The 14,560-nt window shown below is 58.1% G+C and overlaps 1 protein-coding gene across 10 annotated transcripts in view; it reads left to right on the top strand.

Annotated features, from left to right (window-relative positions):
* Positions 1-568: 568 nt before the first annotated feature.
* EPHB2 (EPH receptor B2) overlaps positions 569-14,560 on the top strand; it is a 93,883-nt gene continuing 79,891 nt past the window's right edge. For 8 of the 10 annotated variants that reach the window (XM_035900572.1, XM_035900571.1, XM_009645078.2 and 5 more), the window contains exons 1-2: positions 7,745-7,801; positions 12,118-12,802. In XM_035900572.1, the coding sequence (XP_035756465.1) occupies positions 7,745-7,801; positions 12,118-12,802 (742 nt within the window). Of the gene's footprint in view, positions 606-7,654; positions 7,802-12,117; positions 12,803-14,560 lie in introns of those variants that run through there. The other 2 variants (XM_035900570.1, XM_009645081.2) reach the window with 2 other exon arrangements.

The raw sequence follows: 14,560 nt of genomic DNA on the forward strand, positions 1-14,560 counted from the left end.
TCCCGCAAGGTGTCTTGCAGACGGTGGGGTTGGTGCCACTGCAGGGACCAAGTCATTAGCGCTGACAGTAGCAATGGCTGTTAAACGTCTGCATCTGTGTCTCCTCTGTGTGGCTTCTGCCTTCCCGGCAGCAGCAGGAGGGCCCCTGCTCGCTGGCATTTAGCATCTGCATTGTCTCTTCCCGGCAGCCTGCCCTCAGCTGAACTCGGACCACCTACCAGTCCCGGCTCCTTTTGGGGCAGATGCTGCCAGCGAGGACCACGGGTCCCTGGTGCTGCTGGAGCAGCTTTCCGGGGGCTCTGGTGGGGTTATCAGGTTTCTGCTGACCTCTGGGGCAGATGGTGTCGGGAAACTGGGGCCAGAGCGGATGCATCTGCAGCAATGACCGGGGGTGTTGTGTCAGCCAGACGGAGCATGGGCTTGCCTCGCATCCAGCCTAACCTGCTGCTTCGGCAGAGGCCCCAGGCTTAAGGATCCCAAAATCTGAAGCCCCAGCCCCTCTCAGCTGAGAGCCAGAGCTGGGCCGTGTCCCTCCCGGCCAGGCAGATGAACAGGGCAGTCCTTAGCCCTTGTCTGCCTGGCACTGCTGGTGTGTGGATGGGCTGGTGGTCGGCTGGGTGCTTGGAAAGCAGGATGCGTGCCTGGGTCACTTGCAGGACCCCTGGGGCTGCTGAGTTGGGCTTTCCTCTTGCTTTGAGCTTCCCAGCAGTGGGGCAGCCAGCACCGTGCAGGGCAATGCCTGCTATGGTGAGCGGCTTCAGAGGAGGGTGAAGAGGGGCTGGGAAGAGGAACTGGGGAGAGAGGCTGGGAAGAGGGGCTGGGAATCTGCTCCTCCCCAGTGTGCTGGCTTTGGGTTGCAGCCGTGCTAGGCCCCGGCTCCTGGCTCTCTCATGCTGCGTGCCCGGCGGCCAGGCGCAGCTCCACTCCAAGCCCTGCTTTCCTTATTTCCCAGTCTAGCAAGGGCTGGGGGCCTCGGGCCTCGGTGCCCCCCCTTTCTGCACAGCAGCAGGGCTTGGGTTTGGTCCCCTGAGGATGGGTCTGGTGATGCTTATGGTCACATGGGGCATGGATCAGTGGGAGCGGGGGTCTAGGTGGGGATGGGGAAAGCAAAGCCCAGCTCACTGCAGCCCCACTGGCAAGGTGCGGAAAAACGCAGGGGGAGTTCACAGCAGGGCTGCTGAACTGCTGTGCTAAGGGCAGGGCATTCTGGGGATGCCCCTCGTTTGACAGCAGTCCTGCTTCCAAGGGTCACAAGCAGCTGATCATTGCCCAGTAGATGGGTGAGGGTGTCCCAGTGAGCCCTGCTGAGCCCCACCAGCTTCCAGCACCACCCCCAGCTCCCCTGCTGGCTCCTGGGCTTGAAGGTGGGGTGTGGGTGATGTCCTGGTGAGCTGAGGGGCCAGGAAGGCTCCATGGATCCCCCAAAGTGGTGACATCTTTCCCTTGCGGTGTCTCTGGGGTCAGGCCTCCCCGCTCCGTGCCTTCCTAGCCCCCAGGACTATCAGCCTTGGGGGCTGGCTGGCAGCTCAGAGGCGCTCTGGGTGTTGGAGGTGCTGGACATCACCCTTGTTATTAGGTCTCTGCGTCTGGCTGGACCAAATTTTCCAGGGAAGGGCACTGAATGACCAGGTCCCCGTCTGCTGGTTCCACAGCGCCAGGACCCCCAGCAAAACGCGGTACGGCTGCCCATGGGGTGGCCTTTGGGGCTGTGGGGGCAGGGTGGGATGCCAGCAGTCCCCATCCCAGCTCTGTCAAGCGCCTCTTCTCGCTCCCTATCAATCACTCTCCCTCTTGGAGTTTAAGTGGATCCCTGAGTGAAGTATCCAAAATATCCTGTAGCCGCCGGCTCACAATGCAGCGTGCTGTTACTGCGCCAGCGGGTCGGCCAGGGGCGGATTGGGTTTCAGTTTGTTCCGCTGGCCATCGGCCAGGCAAAGCAAAGCTCGGGGCTGCAGAGAAGGGCCACTGGGTTTGCTCAGCCCATCTCAGCTCTCGCTGGCAAAAATATTATAATAAGGCTCCAGTAGAGCACAGGAGGCAGAGAGGGGCCTTTCAACTTCTGGAAGGGTAAATAGATCTGCGGCAAGGGCTCCTCGGGGCGGGGGACAGACGGGTTTCTCATTAGCCATCCCCCCTGCACAGGGATGTGGCAGCTGAGCCTGAGGCCGGGCTGGAAGCGCAGTTTCAGGAGCACATGTGCCTGTGCCGAGGAGTTTGTCCCAAGCTGTGGTGTCTCTGGTGCCGATCCTGGTCTTCTCCACCCGGATGGGCTCTGGCATCGAGCCTGCTCTGCCATAGCCCTCCAGCCTGGACTGATCTGATGAGGTGCATTGGGTGGGTTTCCAGGTTGCCTCCGGGAGCAGGTGACGATGGATGGTGCCCCCACCTCTGCCTTGGGATGACCTTGCTCCCTGCTCCCAGCCCATTGGAGAGGTCTGGGCATCTTCTTGCTTGCTTTGCACATCCAGCACGGGCCAGAGCTGATGTGATCCTGGGTCGACCAAGAAGCTTGCTCCCTGTGTTAATAATATTGTACCAGGATTAAAATGCTGGCAGGTTTCCTGCCCTGAGGGAGGAGCTGGCGTGAGAAGTGGAAGGGGAAGGGAAAAAGTTGGGTGGAAAAATGAGGGTGGAGGCTCCAACTATCTGTGGGACTATTTATTTGTCCAGCTGTTTCTTTATCTGGACGCATTCGGAGCCTGTGAATGTGAAGGATTTGCCAGGACTTCTGAGAAACTCGGGGCCAGATGCTCTAAATTGGTCTAAATTGGCAAAACTCCATGGAAGTTATTTTTCTGGATGCAACGAAACATGTCTGCAAAGTGCGCAGTTCCTCTGTTAATCCCTTGCCCCTCTGGCCTCTCTGCCACCGTCCCTTGGTCCTGGCCTTGTCACCCACCATCCCCAGTCCTGGCCGTCCCGCTGCCAGCACCCAGCATGATCCCAGGCTTGTCCTCCCCTCCCAGGTCTGTCTACCAGTCTCCGTCCTGACCTGGCCAGATGGGGAAAGCTGGTGCAGCTGAGGTCCCCATGCTCACCTCGCTTGCGGCTGAGCCACAAGAAGACCGCGCAGAAACATAGGAGGCACCCCCTCCCCCCAGGTCATTGGCGTAGCAGCTCATCAGCTTGACAGCGTCTTAGTGCAGCTGTGAGCATCTGCAGGCGGTGGTGTGGTGGTGGCGGTGCATCTCTAGATGCCAAGTGCTCTGGCCGGAGCCCTGGTGTGCCCTCGCAGTGAGCAGCAGTGCCGTTGACGGCCCCGGCGCTGGCGGGAAGTTGCTTATTGAAAGCATCTTCAAAGTGAAAAGGACAGGCACTTATCTCCTAACTGTCCCGCGGGGAGCAGCGCGGTTTCTGGTGGGAAGCGGGCCAGCATTGCGTCTGCTGGTTTCGAGCAGCTGCAGATTTATTTATAATGCCGTGGGTAGCATGTGAATCTGCAGATAAACACGCGGGAGGGAAGAACACAAACAACAATATTGAGAAAACGCTGCTCTGGAGAGAGCATTTCACTGAGCTGCAGCTATCACCAGCCACCAGAGGTGGGCCAGGGGCCAGGCACCCACCCCTGCCACTCCCGGCTTTGCTCCGTGCTATCACCGTCACTGCCAGGGGGGTCTTTATGGGGCTGCCAAACCAGCAGGGTGGCACCACAAAAGCCTTGGCTGTGGCGGTGAGTGAAGCTGCTGAGTTTGCTGGTTGAAGCAGGCACCTTCTCCTCTCCATGTCTGGCCGGGATCTAACAGCTGAGCCTGGGGTTGCCCATCCAGAAATTGGTCTTTGTTGTCCCCAGCCTGGGAGTTGGTCCTGCTGGGTGCCCGGTGCAGGGTTATGAGCACGGGGCAACCTGCAGGTAGGATCAGGACCCCCGCTGGGTGAGATGTGGCCGTGGCAACCCAGCACGGGTCTCCATGGGCGCAGAGGTTGGAAGGGGCTGGGCCCTGTTGGGCTGGCTGTGGGTGGAGGGGCCGCCTTTGGAGGGTGGGGGGCTCCCATTCCTTGGGGCTTACCATGCCTCACGTGGGGCTTGCCCCCACAGCAGGACTCTGTACGACTGATGTCTCAGTGCCTGGAGTCACCCATCCACTCAGAGGCATCCAGGAGCATCTCCTCAGCTGTCGTACCTCGATGGCCAGAAGAAACCAAGCCCAGTGTGTGCTCCTGCCACGTGTGCTTCTCCAGCGCCCGGCTTGCCCGGCATGGGGAAGGGTGCAAACAGTGCCCGAGCTGCTTCTCTGCCAATCCCTCTTCAGGGGCAATTGCCTTCCCTGGCAAAACTGAATCTTGTTTCCCACATGTCTTACGGGGTTCAGCTCCCATGCTTCCCGCACAGGCTAAGGAGCTCTGTGCTGCCACTTTCTCCGGTGTTGATCCTTGCATACCACAATCAATCACCTTGCAAACTCCTCTTCGATGAGTCTCCGAAGTCTCCCTGCAGCAGTAAAACCTCATCCAGCTGCAGGAGGAAGAGACCCCAGGGGAAGCTCAGCCTTGCTCTTGCATGGATGAGGTGGGTGGTGAGGCCTTGTCTTGCTTTCTTAAACCTTCCTGGTTTCTTGGTTGCTAGTTCGGACTCCGTGCCAGCACGTTTGGGATGGGACGTCAGAGCAGGGCTTGGCTGTGTCTTCACAGGGCCTTCCTCCCACTACAGTCTGCCCACTGCTGCCTCTTGTTGTGGAGACCTGAACAGGTCTGAGCCTGGAGAGCGGCAGAGGGAAGCCCCTGCCGCTGGGGGATGTGTTGGTTTGTTGGGCGTCACTCCTGATTTTGTTTGCTGGAGGAATGAATCGATGCACTTCTTTTGTCTGACAATAAGAAACTTCTCAGGGATGAGACAGTGATCTTCCCTGGAGGACCATGGGGCCTCCTCCACCTCGACCTTGGGTGGAGGGCGGGGGATGCTCCTGGCCAGGTATATGGGCAAGAGAACTCTGGCAGGCCGTTATTTGGGCAATGCCGTGTTTTGAAGTCAGCCATCGATGGATGTTGGAACAAACCCACCAGCACCCTTGAAACCCATCCTGGCTTCACAGACAGGGCAGCAGTTTGGTGGAAAAGCTGTGGAAAAAGGGGAGCATTGGGGTGTTACAGCTGGGCGCAATGGGGATTGTGGTCTTGAGGACCACCCTACACAAAGGAGGTGGAGAAAGAGGAGCCTCGGAGAAAGGAACCTGCTTTAGGGTGGAAGAATACGGAAACTCGGCTAATTTGGTTATCTTGGGGAGGATTTGTTTGCCACCCTCGAGCACCACAAGAGGGAACGGAGGTTTTGGGTAGCAGAGTCTTTGTACCGGTAAGAGGAAATCTAATAGCTGGCCGCTGAACAGTGCAAATTCAGGCTAAAATTGATGGAAGATCTTTTTTATAAGGAGATAATGGACCGTTAGAAAAACCTGCTTAAAACCTGCAGATTTCTCCTCCTTGTCTTGGGTGGAAGCAAGGATGTCCTTGGGCCCGCTGGGGCAGATGCAGAGCTCCGAGGGTGAGGGGCAATGGCGAGGTCCGTGGGCTCTGCCGCGACGCACCTAGCATTCCCATTGCACTGAGTTTTCCTTAAATTAAAGGCTCTTACAGAGGCAAAATGCTTCACAATATTCTTTTTATTTGGGGAATTATTTGTCCTGTTTTAGAGCGCATCTTTTACACTGTAGTCGCTGCTATCGACATGCTTGCTATACGCCCGAGTCGTTGATAGTGAAGATAAAGCAACAAATTTAAGGGTTTTTTAAAGTAACACAGCTTCTAGTGAGCAGTGGATGAAAAATATTGTTTTCCATTCAGATCAAAGTGCCACTGGTGTTTTAATGACAAAGCCAGATCGTCTGATAAAATAAACACTATTATTGATTGACGTAAACAAATAGTCAGGTTAAAAAGACATATCATAAATCTGAATGACAACCTTGCTGGACTAGCTGTTTGCCAGAGCCCTGCCTAGTGGGACAATTTGAAGAGAACTATTTTTGCTTTTTACTCTTGGAATAAAACCAAAGTTTGAAATCCTGGTTTCCTGTGAACTGGAAACCGCTGGCTCTAACCGGGAGTAACAAGCGGCCTGCGGTCTGAGAACGATTTACTGCCGGAGGTAGGTGCAAGGAGTGTGCCCGTGCTGCTGGGAGAAGGGGAGGTCACCTGCGCTCTGGGGCAGGCAGAGCAGCAGTCATTCCTGCATCCACGCTTCGCTCTTATGGGATGGGGCTCCTCAAGGCTGAGCTTCCTGCCCTTTGTTTTTGGTCAGCCCCATGGAAGTGGAGAAGGCAGAGATGCTTTTGGGGGGTTCATGGCAGGACGCTTGGGTTTTTTGGTGGTGAGGAGCAGCAACAGGACATGGTTACAGCCAGTAACTCTCCATCCCTGCTGTGGCCATGGGAACTGGCCCCATTGGGTGGGTTGTAGGACAGTGGCTGTGTTGGAGTTCTCCTGGTGCAGCACTCTCAGTGAGCTGACGTGGGGCGGGTGTACATCTGGGGCATAAGATGCTTTTTCTCGAGAAGTGCAAAGCCCCAAAGCTGGATACTCTCCCTGCTTGTCCTGCAGTGAAACTGCAAGCTGGATTTTGTGCGTGTGTCTTGTGTGCATGTGCAATGGATGCTTCCCAGCATCCCTGAGATGTGTTGGCATCCCAAGCAGAAGCGCTGGAATCGGGGGTGGGTTCACGTTCTCCCTGCAGAGCAGAAGGACACGATTTCTTCTATGGACATCGCCTTGGTCTCAGCCACAGAACCTCTGGCCCGGGGCTGGCCTGTGCAGTCTGTCCCGCAAGTGTCGCGCTTTTCCCCTGCCCAGCCTCGGTGTGCAGGAGCCAACTTCTCAACCCCATTTCCTAAACCCTTGAATGTTGTCCTGTTTTCTCAAAAGATCAGCATTGGGCAAGGTGCAGAAAAATCCCTGTGTTGCAGCAGAGGGTGTGACCGCAGACCTGGAGGAATGACAGACAGATAGTGGGAACCACTGGTGGAAGTGTATGTCCAGTGTGTTCCCGACGGGGCAGCCGGCCCATTCCTGTGCAGGACAGGGGATGCTTGCACATGTTGGTGGGGTGCTATACCCTGAGCATCCCTTCTCCTGCTGTCAGTGTAGTTAGGCCAACCTATGTGGGCTGAAACCCCTTCAGCGCTGGGAGCCTGACAACTGTGGAAAGGACAGGGAGGTTTGCTGCCCATGTGGCTCAGGGAGGCTCATCCTCTGGGCGGGTTGGCAGTAGCATTTCCATCCAAATCACCTGGAAAACCAGCTTTAACATTGGTTTAATTTTTTAGTGCTTTTAAGTCCTAAAAGAGCTGTTCCTTCCCATGTTGCTACCGCATTGCTGAGGATTCTGCCTACCATGCAAAATGCTGAGAAAAAAACATCCTCCTTCTGCAAAAGAAGCTGGAAGGTGATGGAGGAAACAGCTCAGGCTGGGCTCCTCATCTGCAGCAGCAGGGCTGCGCCGGGGCTTATCCTGGGTTTTGAGGAGGAAAGTCCAGCTGGGTGGTGGGTGGAAGAGCACATCCCCCCTTGCCCTGCAGGAGGCAAGGGGTCCTGGGAGCAACAGGCAATGGATGGGGAAGCAAATCTGATGGAGGGACCGATCCCAGGCTCCTCCCCAGCTGAGACCCGGCCTGAAGGCTTGGTGCAAGCTGGGCTTGATGGCTGCGGTCCTGGGCTGGCTCCTGTCCACCTCTTCCCCCTTCGCTAGCCTCAGGCCACCGACCGGACGGCCACTGACTCCTTGTTTCACCTTCCTCCCGCAGAGACGCTGATGGACTCCACAACAGCAACGGCAGAGCTGGGCTGGACGGTGCACCCTCCCTCGGGGGTAAGTTATCCCGTTGCTTTATGGGGGCCTGGAGCCTAGGTTGGGGTCTCCTGCTGGCTGCGAATGTAGGGATGGCTCAACAAAAGTCACCCACTGAAGCAGGGTGCCTTGGCCATGGGGAAAGGTCTAGTGGGAAGAGCACAGAAGAGGATGGCAGTTGAGGTTTCCAGTAGTTTTCTAGGAGGTGACGCTTCCAAAAACTACTCCAGTGCTGGTGAAGTGTAATTCTTACCCTACAGCATCAGGCCAACATGATGTTGGAGAAATCACACTCTCCATAAGGCCTGCAAATCATGGAGAAGGAGAAATGAAATGCCAAGGCCATCGTCGTCTGTCCCCGGTAGCTCACTTGCTATCCCATTGCCTGTCATCTGCAGCAGAAAAGGGTGAGGGCATTGGCCTGCAAGGTTGCACGCACAGCAGGCGTTTGATCAAGCCCTGAAATGACTGTCCAGCATCCCTGGTGTCTCCTGGAGGGACATTTGCTGGCTCAGCAGCGACTGTCTCTCCACTTTGCTGGTGCCAAGAGTCCCCTGAGCCACCTCCCAAGACCACCCAAAACAAGCTCCTTTAAAGAGCTTAGACAAGGCAGTGCACTTCTGCACCCTTCCGCTCACGACACAAAACCGTAGCAGCCCCAGCCACCTCCATGTCCTATGGGGTTTACGTGGGGCATCGAGGTGCTTCAGAGCATCCTGCCCTGCTCTGGCTGGCAGCAGCATGGAGCCTCAGTGCCCAAGACCCCCGACCTGCTCCCTTGGGCTTGGGTGGCCAAATCATGCCTGGCCAAGGCCTGGAGATGCTTCCCATCCCCGTGCACGGAGGTGGTAGCTCAGGCTCCATCCAGCCACCCTGTCCACCCTCCCCAGGGACTGGGTGAAGACGTTTCTGTGGACCTCCCCCTGAGGCTGACAGCAAGCCCCCTCCTCAGGCTGACCTGGCAGAAGAAAAGATACTGCCAAGAAAAGCCTCCGTTGGGGAGATTAAACCCAGCTCCTGAGCAGCCCATCTGCCTGGCCGTGCTGGGGCGCGGGTGCTGCGGCACTGGACCCTCATCACCATGATAAAGCCCTGTGCCCGCCCGCGAGCCCAGCCGCCCCGCCGGTGCTGGCCCAGCCGCCAAAGGGGGATGACGAGCGCACAATAGGCAGGAGCAGAGGTCAAGTCTTTTTCTCTCCTCGCCCAGCCTTTCTTGTTTGTGGTGTTTCCATATGTAAAGCATGCCTTGCTCCCGGCTCCCCAGCCCCGCGGTAATGAGGCCTGGGCCTGCTGGAAGCCGTCTCCCCGTATTATTGTGCTGCCTCCTTCTTTTGAGCTCCCAGCATGTTAATTAGAGAGCGAGGAGAAAGGGAGAGGCTTCTAACTAAGCATCGAGAAAGCACAGGGGCTGGTGCATGGGGGTGACTTTCTCTCCTGGCTGAGAAAAGGGAGCTCGGGAGCCCTCCGCTCGCCCGCCCGCGAGCCCAGCCGCCCCGCCGGTGCTGGCCCAGCCGCCAAAGGGGGATGACGAGCGCACAATAGGCAGGAGCAGAGGTCAAGTCTTTTTCTCTCCTCGCCCAGCCTTTCTTGTTTGTGGTGTTTCCATATGTAAAGCATGCCTTGCTCCCGGCTCCCCAGCCCCGCGGTAATGAGGCCTGGGCCTGCTGGAAGCCGTCTCCCCGTATTATTGTGCTGCCTCCTTCTTTTGAGCTCCCGGCATGTTAATTAGAGAGCGAGGAGAAAGGGAGAGGCTTCTAACTAAGCATCGAGAAAGCACAGGGGCTGGTGCATGGGGGTGACTTTCTCTCCTGGCTGAGAAAAGGGAGCTCGGGAGCCCTCCGCTCGCTGCTGCAGGGTTGCGGGAGGATGCTGGGGGTCCTGAGCTTGCAGCCTGGCCACCGGGGTGCTACCGGGTCCCCCGTCCCCAGCAGGATGGAGATACCCATCTGGAAAGTCCGGTGCAGCCCCAGCGCTGCTGGTGGGAATCGCCTCCCATCCCCACCTCCAGGGGGGTCCCTGGGGGGATGCAGTGCACATTGTGCCCCACACTGTGCACTCCGCAGGTCCCAATTCTGCCGTGCCTTCATGGCTTTTCCCAGTGCGGCCTTGTGCCTGCTGCCAGGACAAGGCAGGGCCTCTTACCCATGGGTGGCCTGGCTTCAGCAAGGTTGGTTACAGCCAGCATCACCTGGAAGGCGAAAGCTGCTGGGTGCTTCTCTTCATTGCCTCTTTGGCGATTACTGATGAGCTGAAAGCCCATGCAGTTGCTGTCTCCCTGGCTGTGGAGCTCCTGTGCTGCTCATAGGTGTCCCCATGCCCTGCTTCCACCATCTACTGCTCATCCCCAAGCTGAAGACTCCCTTTCCACCAGGTGTGGCTCTTCAGGCTGGTGTCCTGAGCCCTCCCGAGGGCTGTGCAGGCGTGGATGGGGACGGGGCCTGCCTGGGGCATCCCCGGGGCTTGGTGCCTGACTTGCTGTTTCAGAGTGGGTGTCAGGAGCGGTCCGGGCAAGGGAGAGCCACACCAGAGGCAGGGCAGGGGATGGAATTCCTTCCCTCTGCCTTGGCCTTGCTTCCCTCAACCCCTCCCAGCCAGTGCCCTAAAAAACGGGGAGATCCTGCACTTTTCCACTACCACGCCAAATTTATTTCTGGAGAATAAAGCAAATACTCCCCCCGTGTTTTGCGAGGATGCTCTCTTCCTCCCCCAGCGATGGCAGCAGATTTGCAGCCACTGCCAATCAGAAGTGGCTGGAGCCGTTTGGGGATCGTCCCTGGCAGCCTACTGTCGGGCTGTAAGCCTTGCTGTGCCAGGAGCAATCTGTCTCCCATCTCCTGAGCCTCCCTCTGCAGTCCTGGATGCCCCTGCAAGGCCGTTTGCAGGCTGAGAGGCTGGGGGTGCTCTGCTCCTGCAGGGTTTTCCCTGCAGACCTCGGTCCTGGCACTGGTGCTGGATTTGGGCTGGAAGCACTGGCTGTGCTGCCACTGCGCCCTGGGTGTCACGATCCCGCATCCAGGGCAGAGTTGTGCTCAAGGTCTCGCCTCCGTGGGAAACCACTCAGCTTCCACTTGAGCAGGCTTACGAACAAGTTCACGAGAAGCCGCTGCAGCTAGCTGGGACTGTGTCACGCTGGCTGGAGCCTGGTCCCCCCCGCCAGCATCACGCAGGTGCTGCGGGTGGGGAGGGGGCAGCATGGGGAGATGCTCTGCCCCCCGGCGAGGTCTGGGCTGGGGGAGATGCTCTGGTGGGCCAAGTGAAAGGTTCTCCTCCCACAGAGACCCTTTCCTGTCTTCATGCACCGCAGAGGAGCGGTGGCCGAGTACAGGCTGCAGCTCTGCCCTTGCCTGGTGCAACACCCACCCTGAAGTCTCCCCATCCTACAAAGGATGGAGACAACAACAAGTGCTGAAGGATTTGCTAAAAAACAGCCTAGGGGAAAGGCAGGGAGCTGGACAGGGCCGGGAGGTGTCACAGCAGCCCTGGGCTCTGTGGTGGCTGCTCTGGGAGTGGCAGGGGCAGCTGGGGGGAGCTCTGCTGAGCTTCCCGGGGGAAAATAGGCCAGCTCTGAGCTGTCGTGTCGGGAAGGATGTGACTGTTGTGCCACAGCTCGCAGGACATCCCACAGATCCCATTTAGGGCAGCTGGGGCAGGGTCCTGTGCACACCTGCAGGAGGGACCCCACGGCACATTGGCCCTTGACGGGGCAGGGATGGGGGCTACCAGCTCAGCATCTCCCTTTCTGGGTACGCAGAGGTGTCAGCCAGGCTCCCACAAACCTTCCCTCCTGCCTCTGTGGAGAGGGAGAAAGCGGGTCCTGTCTGCCACGTCTGTAACTGTAGCGGAACTGGTGGGAATACATCTGCTAAAGGCATCGTGTTACTTTGCTGGGAGGCTCCACCGCACCAGACAGCCTGCGGGTGAGAGCCCCTGCTAAAGACATTACTGCCTGCAGAGGAGGTGCGTGGCCCCGCTGTGCCCGGCCACCCAGCAGCGGTGCTTTACCAAAAATCTGGGCATGGAGCACAGCACTGTTGGCAGCGAGATGGCCCCGAGCTCTGCTGAGGGCTTGGGACGCCTTGTCCCCACGTGCCCAGCATGCAGGGTAGGCCAAACCCTGCCGCACCAGGAGGGTGGTGTGTAGGTACGGGGTGCTTGCAGGGCGATGCTGTAGCTGCACCAGGGCAAAGTGCTGGGCACCGATGGGACTGCCTGCGGCTGGGGCGGGCATGGGGTGGCAGAGCCTGCCCTCCCGGCGCATGGTGGGGCTGTGAAGAGGTGAGGTGGGTGGGGAGCATCACTTTGGTGCAGTCCCTTGACTTTCTGTGTCCTGTCCTCAGTGGGAAGAGGTGAGCGGGTACGATGAGAACATGAACACGATTCGCACCTACCAGGTATGCAACGTCTTCGAATCCAGCCAAAACAACTGGCTCCGGACCAAGTATATCCGGAGGCGAGGAGCACACCGCATCCACGTGGAGATGAAATTTTCTGTTCGGGACTGCAGCAGCATCCCTAATGTCCCAGGCTCCTGTAAGGAGACTTTTAACCTCTACTATTTTGAGTCAGACTTTGACTCGGCCACCAAGACTTTTCCTAACTGGATGGAGAATCCTTGGATGAAGGTGGACACGATTGCTGCCGACGAGAGCTTCTCTCAGGTGGACCTAGGTGGACGGGTGATGAAGATTAACACCGAGGTGCGCAGTTTTGGGCCTGTCTCCAAGAACGGTTTCTACCTGGCCTTCCAGGACTACGGAGGCTGCATGTCCTTGATTGCTGTCCGTGTCTTCTACCGCAAGTGTCCCCGTGTGATCCAAAACGGGGCTGTCTTCCAAGAAACCCTCTCGGGAGCGGAGAGTACCTCGTTGGTGGCAGCCCGGGGGACGTGCATCACCAACGCAGAGGAGGTGGACGTGCCGATCAAGCTCTACTGCAACGGGGATGGTGAATGGCTGGTGCCCATTGGCCGCTGCATGTGCCGGGCGGGCTACGAGTCAGTAGAGAACGGGACCGTCTGCAGAGGTAACCGCTTGCCTTCGGTCTCACTCCGCACGCTTGCCTTGCTGCTGGTGGGCTGTGCCTGTGGCGGCAGCTGGGACTTGCAGCTGGGATCTGCATGAGCTGCCAGGGAGTGACCTCCTTGGGCAGGGGTGGGAGAGGAGCAGGCGGGGACATGGGAGAGGAGCTTGTGTGTGGATGCTGACTCCTTCCCCAGCTCCTCAATTCCTGCCCTGGGCTCATCCATCCATTTTAGAGGCTCTGCATTACCTATGGGCCCTCAGAGCCACTGGGTCCAGGGGTGCCAGCCTGTTGCTGGTGGCCTCCATGTTCTCCAGGTGTTGGAAGAACATGTGTGCATAGCTGTGGTGTGTGCCACGGACCTGGCAGTCCCCAAAATACTGGGGCTGTTTTCACTTCAGTTTGTGCCTTGTGCCTTGGTGTGGGCTGAAGAGCTTCTGGGGTGAGGGGGGTGGGAGTGCAGGCACCCAGAGGTGATGCAGTGGGAGGGAGCAAGTTGTCTGTCCTGGTGAGGTGCAAATGGCCCAGGGTGGGACATGGTCACAGGCTGCTGGGAGCCAGGCTCACCTCTCCAGCCTGGACGCCTCCCAGCCTGGCCCAGGAGCTCCCTCAGCAGCCAGAGGTCTCCTGCCCTGTAGATGTTCTCCTCCTTGTATATGTTCAGCCCTGTAGATGTTCAAAGCAGACTCCAGGAGCATCTGCTCAGCTCAGCTGAGCACCATGGAGCCAGTGTGGTCCCGGGCAAGTGAGAGGCTCTGCGCTACCCTCCCTGAAAGCCCATCTCCATGCTTCTCCCCAGTCACGTGTGGAATTGGAGAGGGGGAGAAAGTGCTGCTGGGCATTGGGAGAGAGATGGGGACCTGAGAGCTGCAATGAGCACCTGTGGCTATACCATGCACAGAGCAAACCACAGCATTTGGCAAATGGACTCTTCCCCCCTCCCCGTCCCAGCTGAACATCAAAATCCCATTACGGCTTCGATAGCATCAGCACGCTCTGAGCAGGGCTGGAGTTTCTCTGCGATCGATTATAGATATGTCGGTGGGCACTGACGAGTGCAGGGAAGGAGCCGTGTCTCCACTCTTCTTGCTGTGGGAAGGGGTGGCCGGGTAGGACCGAGCAGGCCTGAGGAAGGTGCTGGTAGGTGGGGAGATGGACACACGGGAGAGGGGGAACAGGCACATGGGAGAAGGGGACTGGGTGGTCTCTGGCTGCGCTTGGTTGGGACCGCAGGTTGGAGAGGGCACCGCACCTTCTGCTGGTGGCTGGGCTGCTCATGTGCTGAGCATCCTGATGTGCTCGGGGTGTTGTTTAATATCCATGCTTTGAGCTACTCCTCACTGAGCTGCTGAATGTCTCTTCCCACTGAGCTGGGGTGATCAAGTGTCCTCCAGCTGCAGCAGGGACAGCGCTGGGGACGGGGACAGCAGGGAGGTGCTGCTGCAACACGGGATGGGAAGGGAGCCTGGCTAATCCCAGCCTTGAAGGGAAGATGGGTGTTTTACGACATCCAAGTGAAGCATTCGTAGCAACATCAGAAAGTCAAAATGATTCATGTCAGCTTTTCCATCTCAGCCTTTTTTTTTTGTTTTGCTGGAGCCAACCCAGCCCTGCCCAGTGCTTTGCTCTGATGAAGCTACAGTTTCTTGGGGCATCCTGGTCCGGCCACCAGCCCAGCCAAGGGACGGTCCCTTTGCATGCCTCAGGGCTCCCGGGACCTCCTTATGCCGAGCCCAGTTCCTGCAGCCTGGCTGGCGGGGC

Source organism: Egretta garzetta, unplaced genomic scaffold (assembly GCF_000687185.1).
Source record: "Egretta garzetta isolate BGI_Z169 unplaced genomic scaffold, ASM68718v1 scaffold108, whole genome shotgun sequence".
Taxonomy (NCBI): domain Eukaryota; kingdom Metazoa; phylum Chordata; class Aves; order Pelecaniformes; family Ardeidae; genus Egretta; species Egretta garzetta.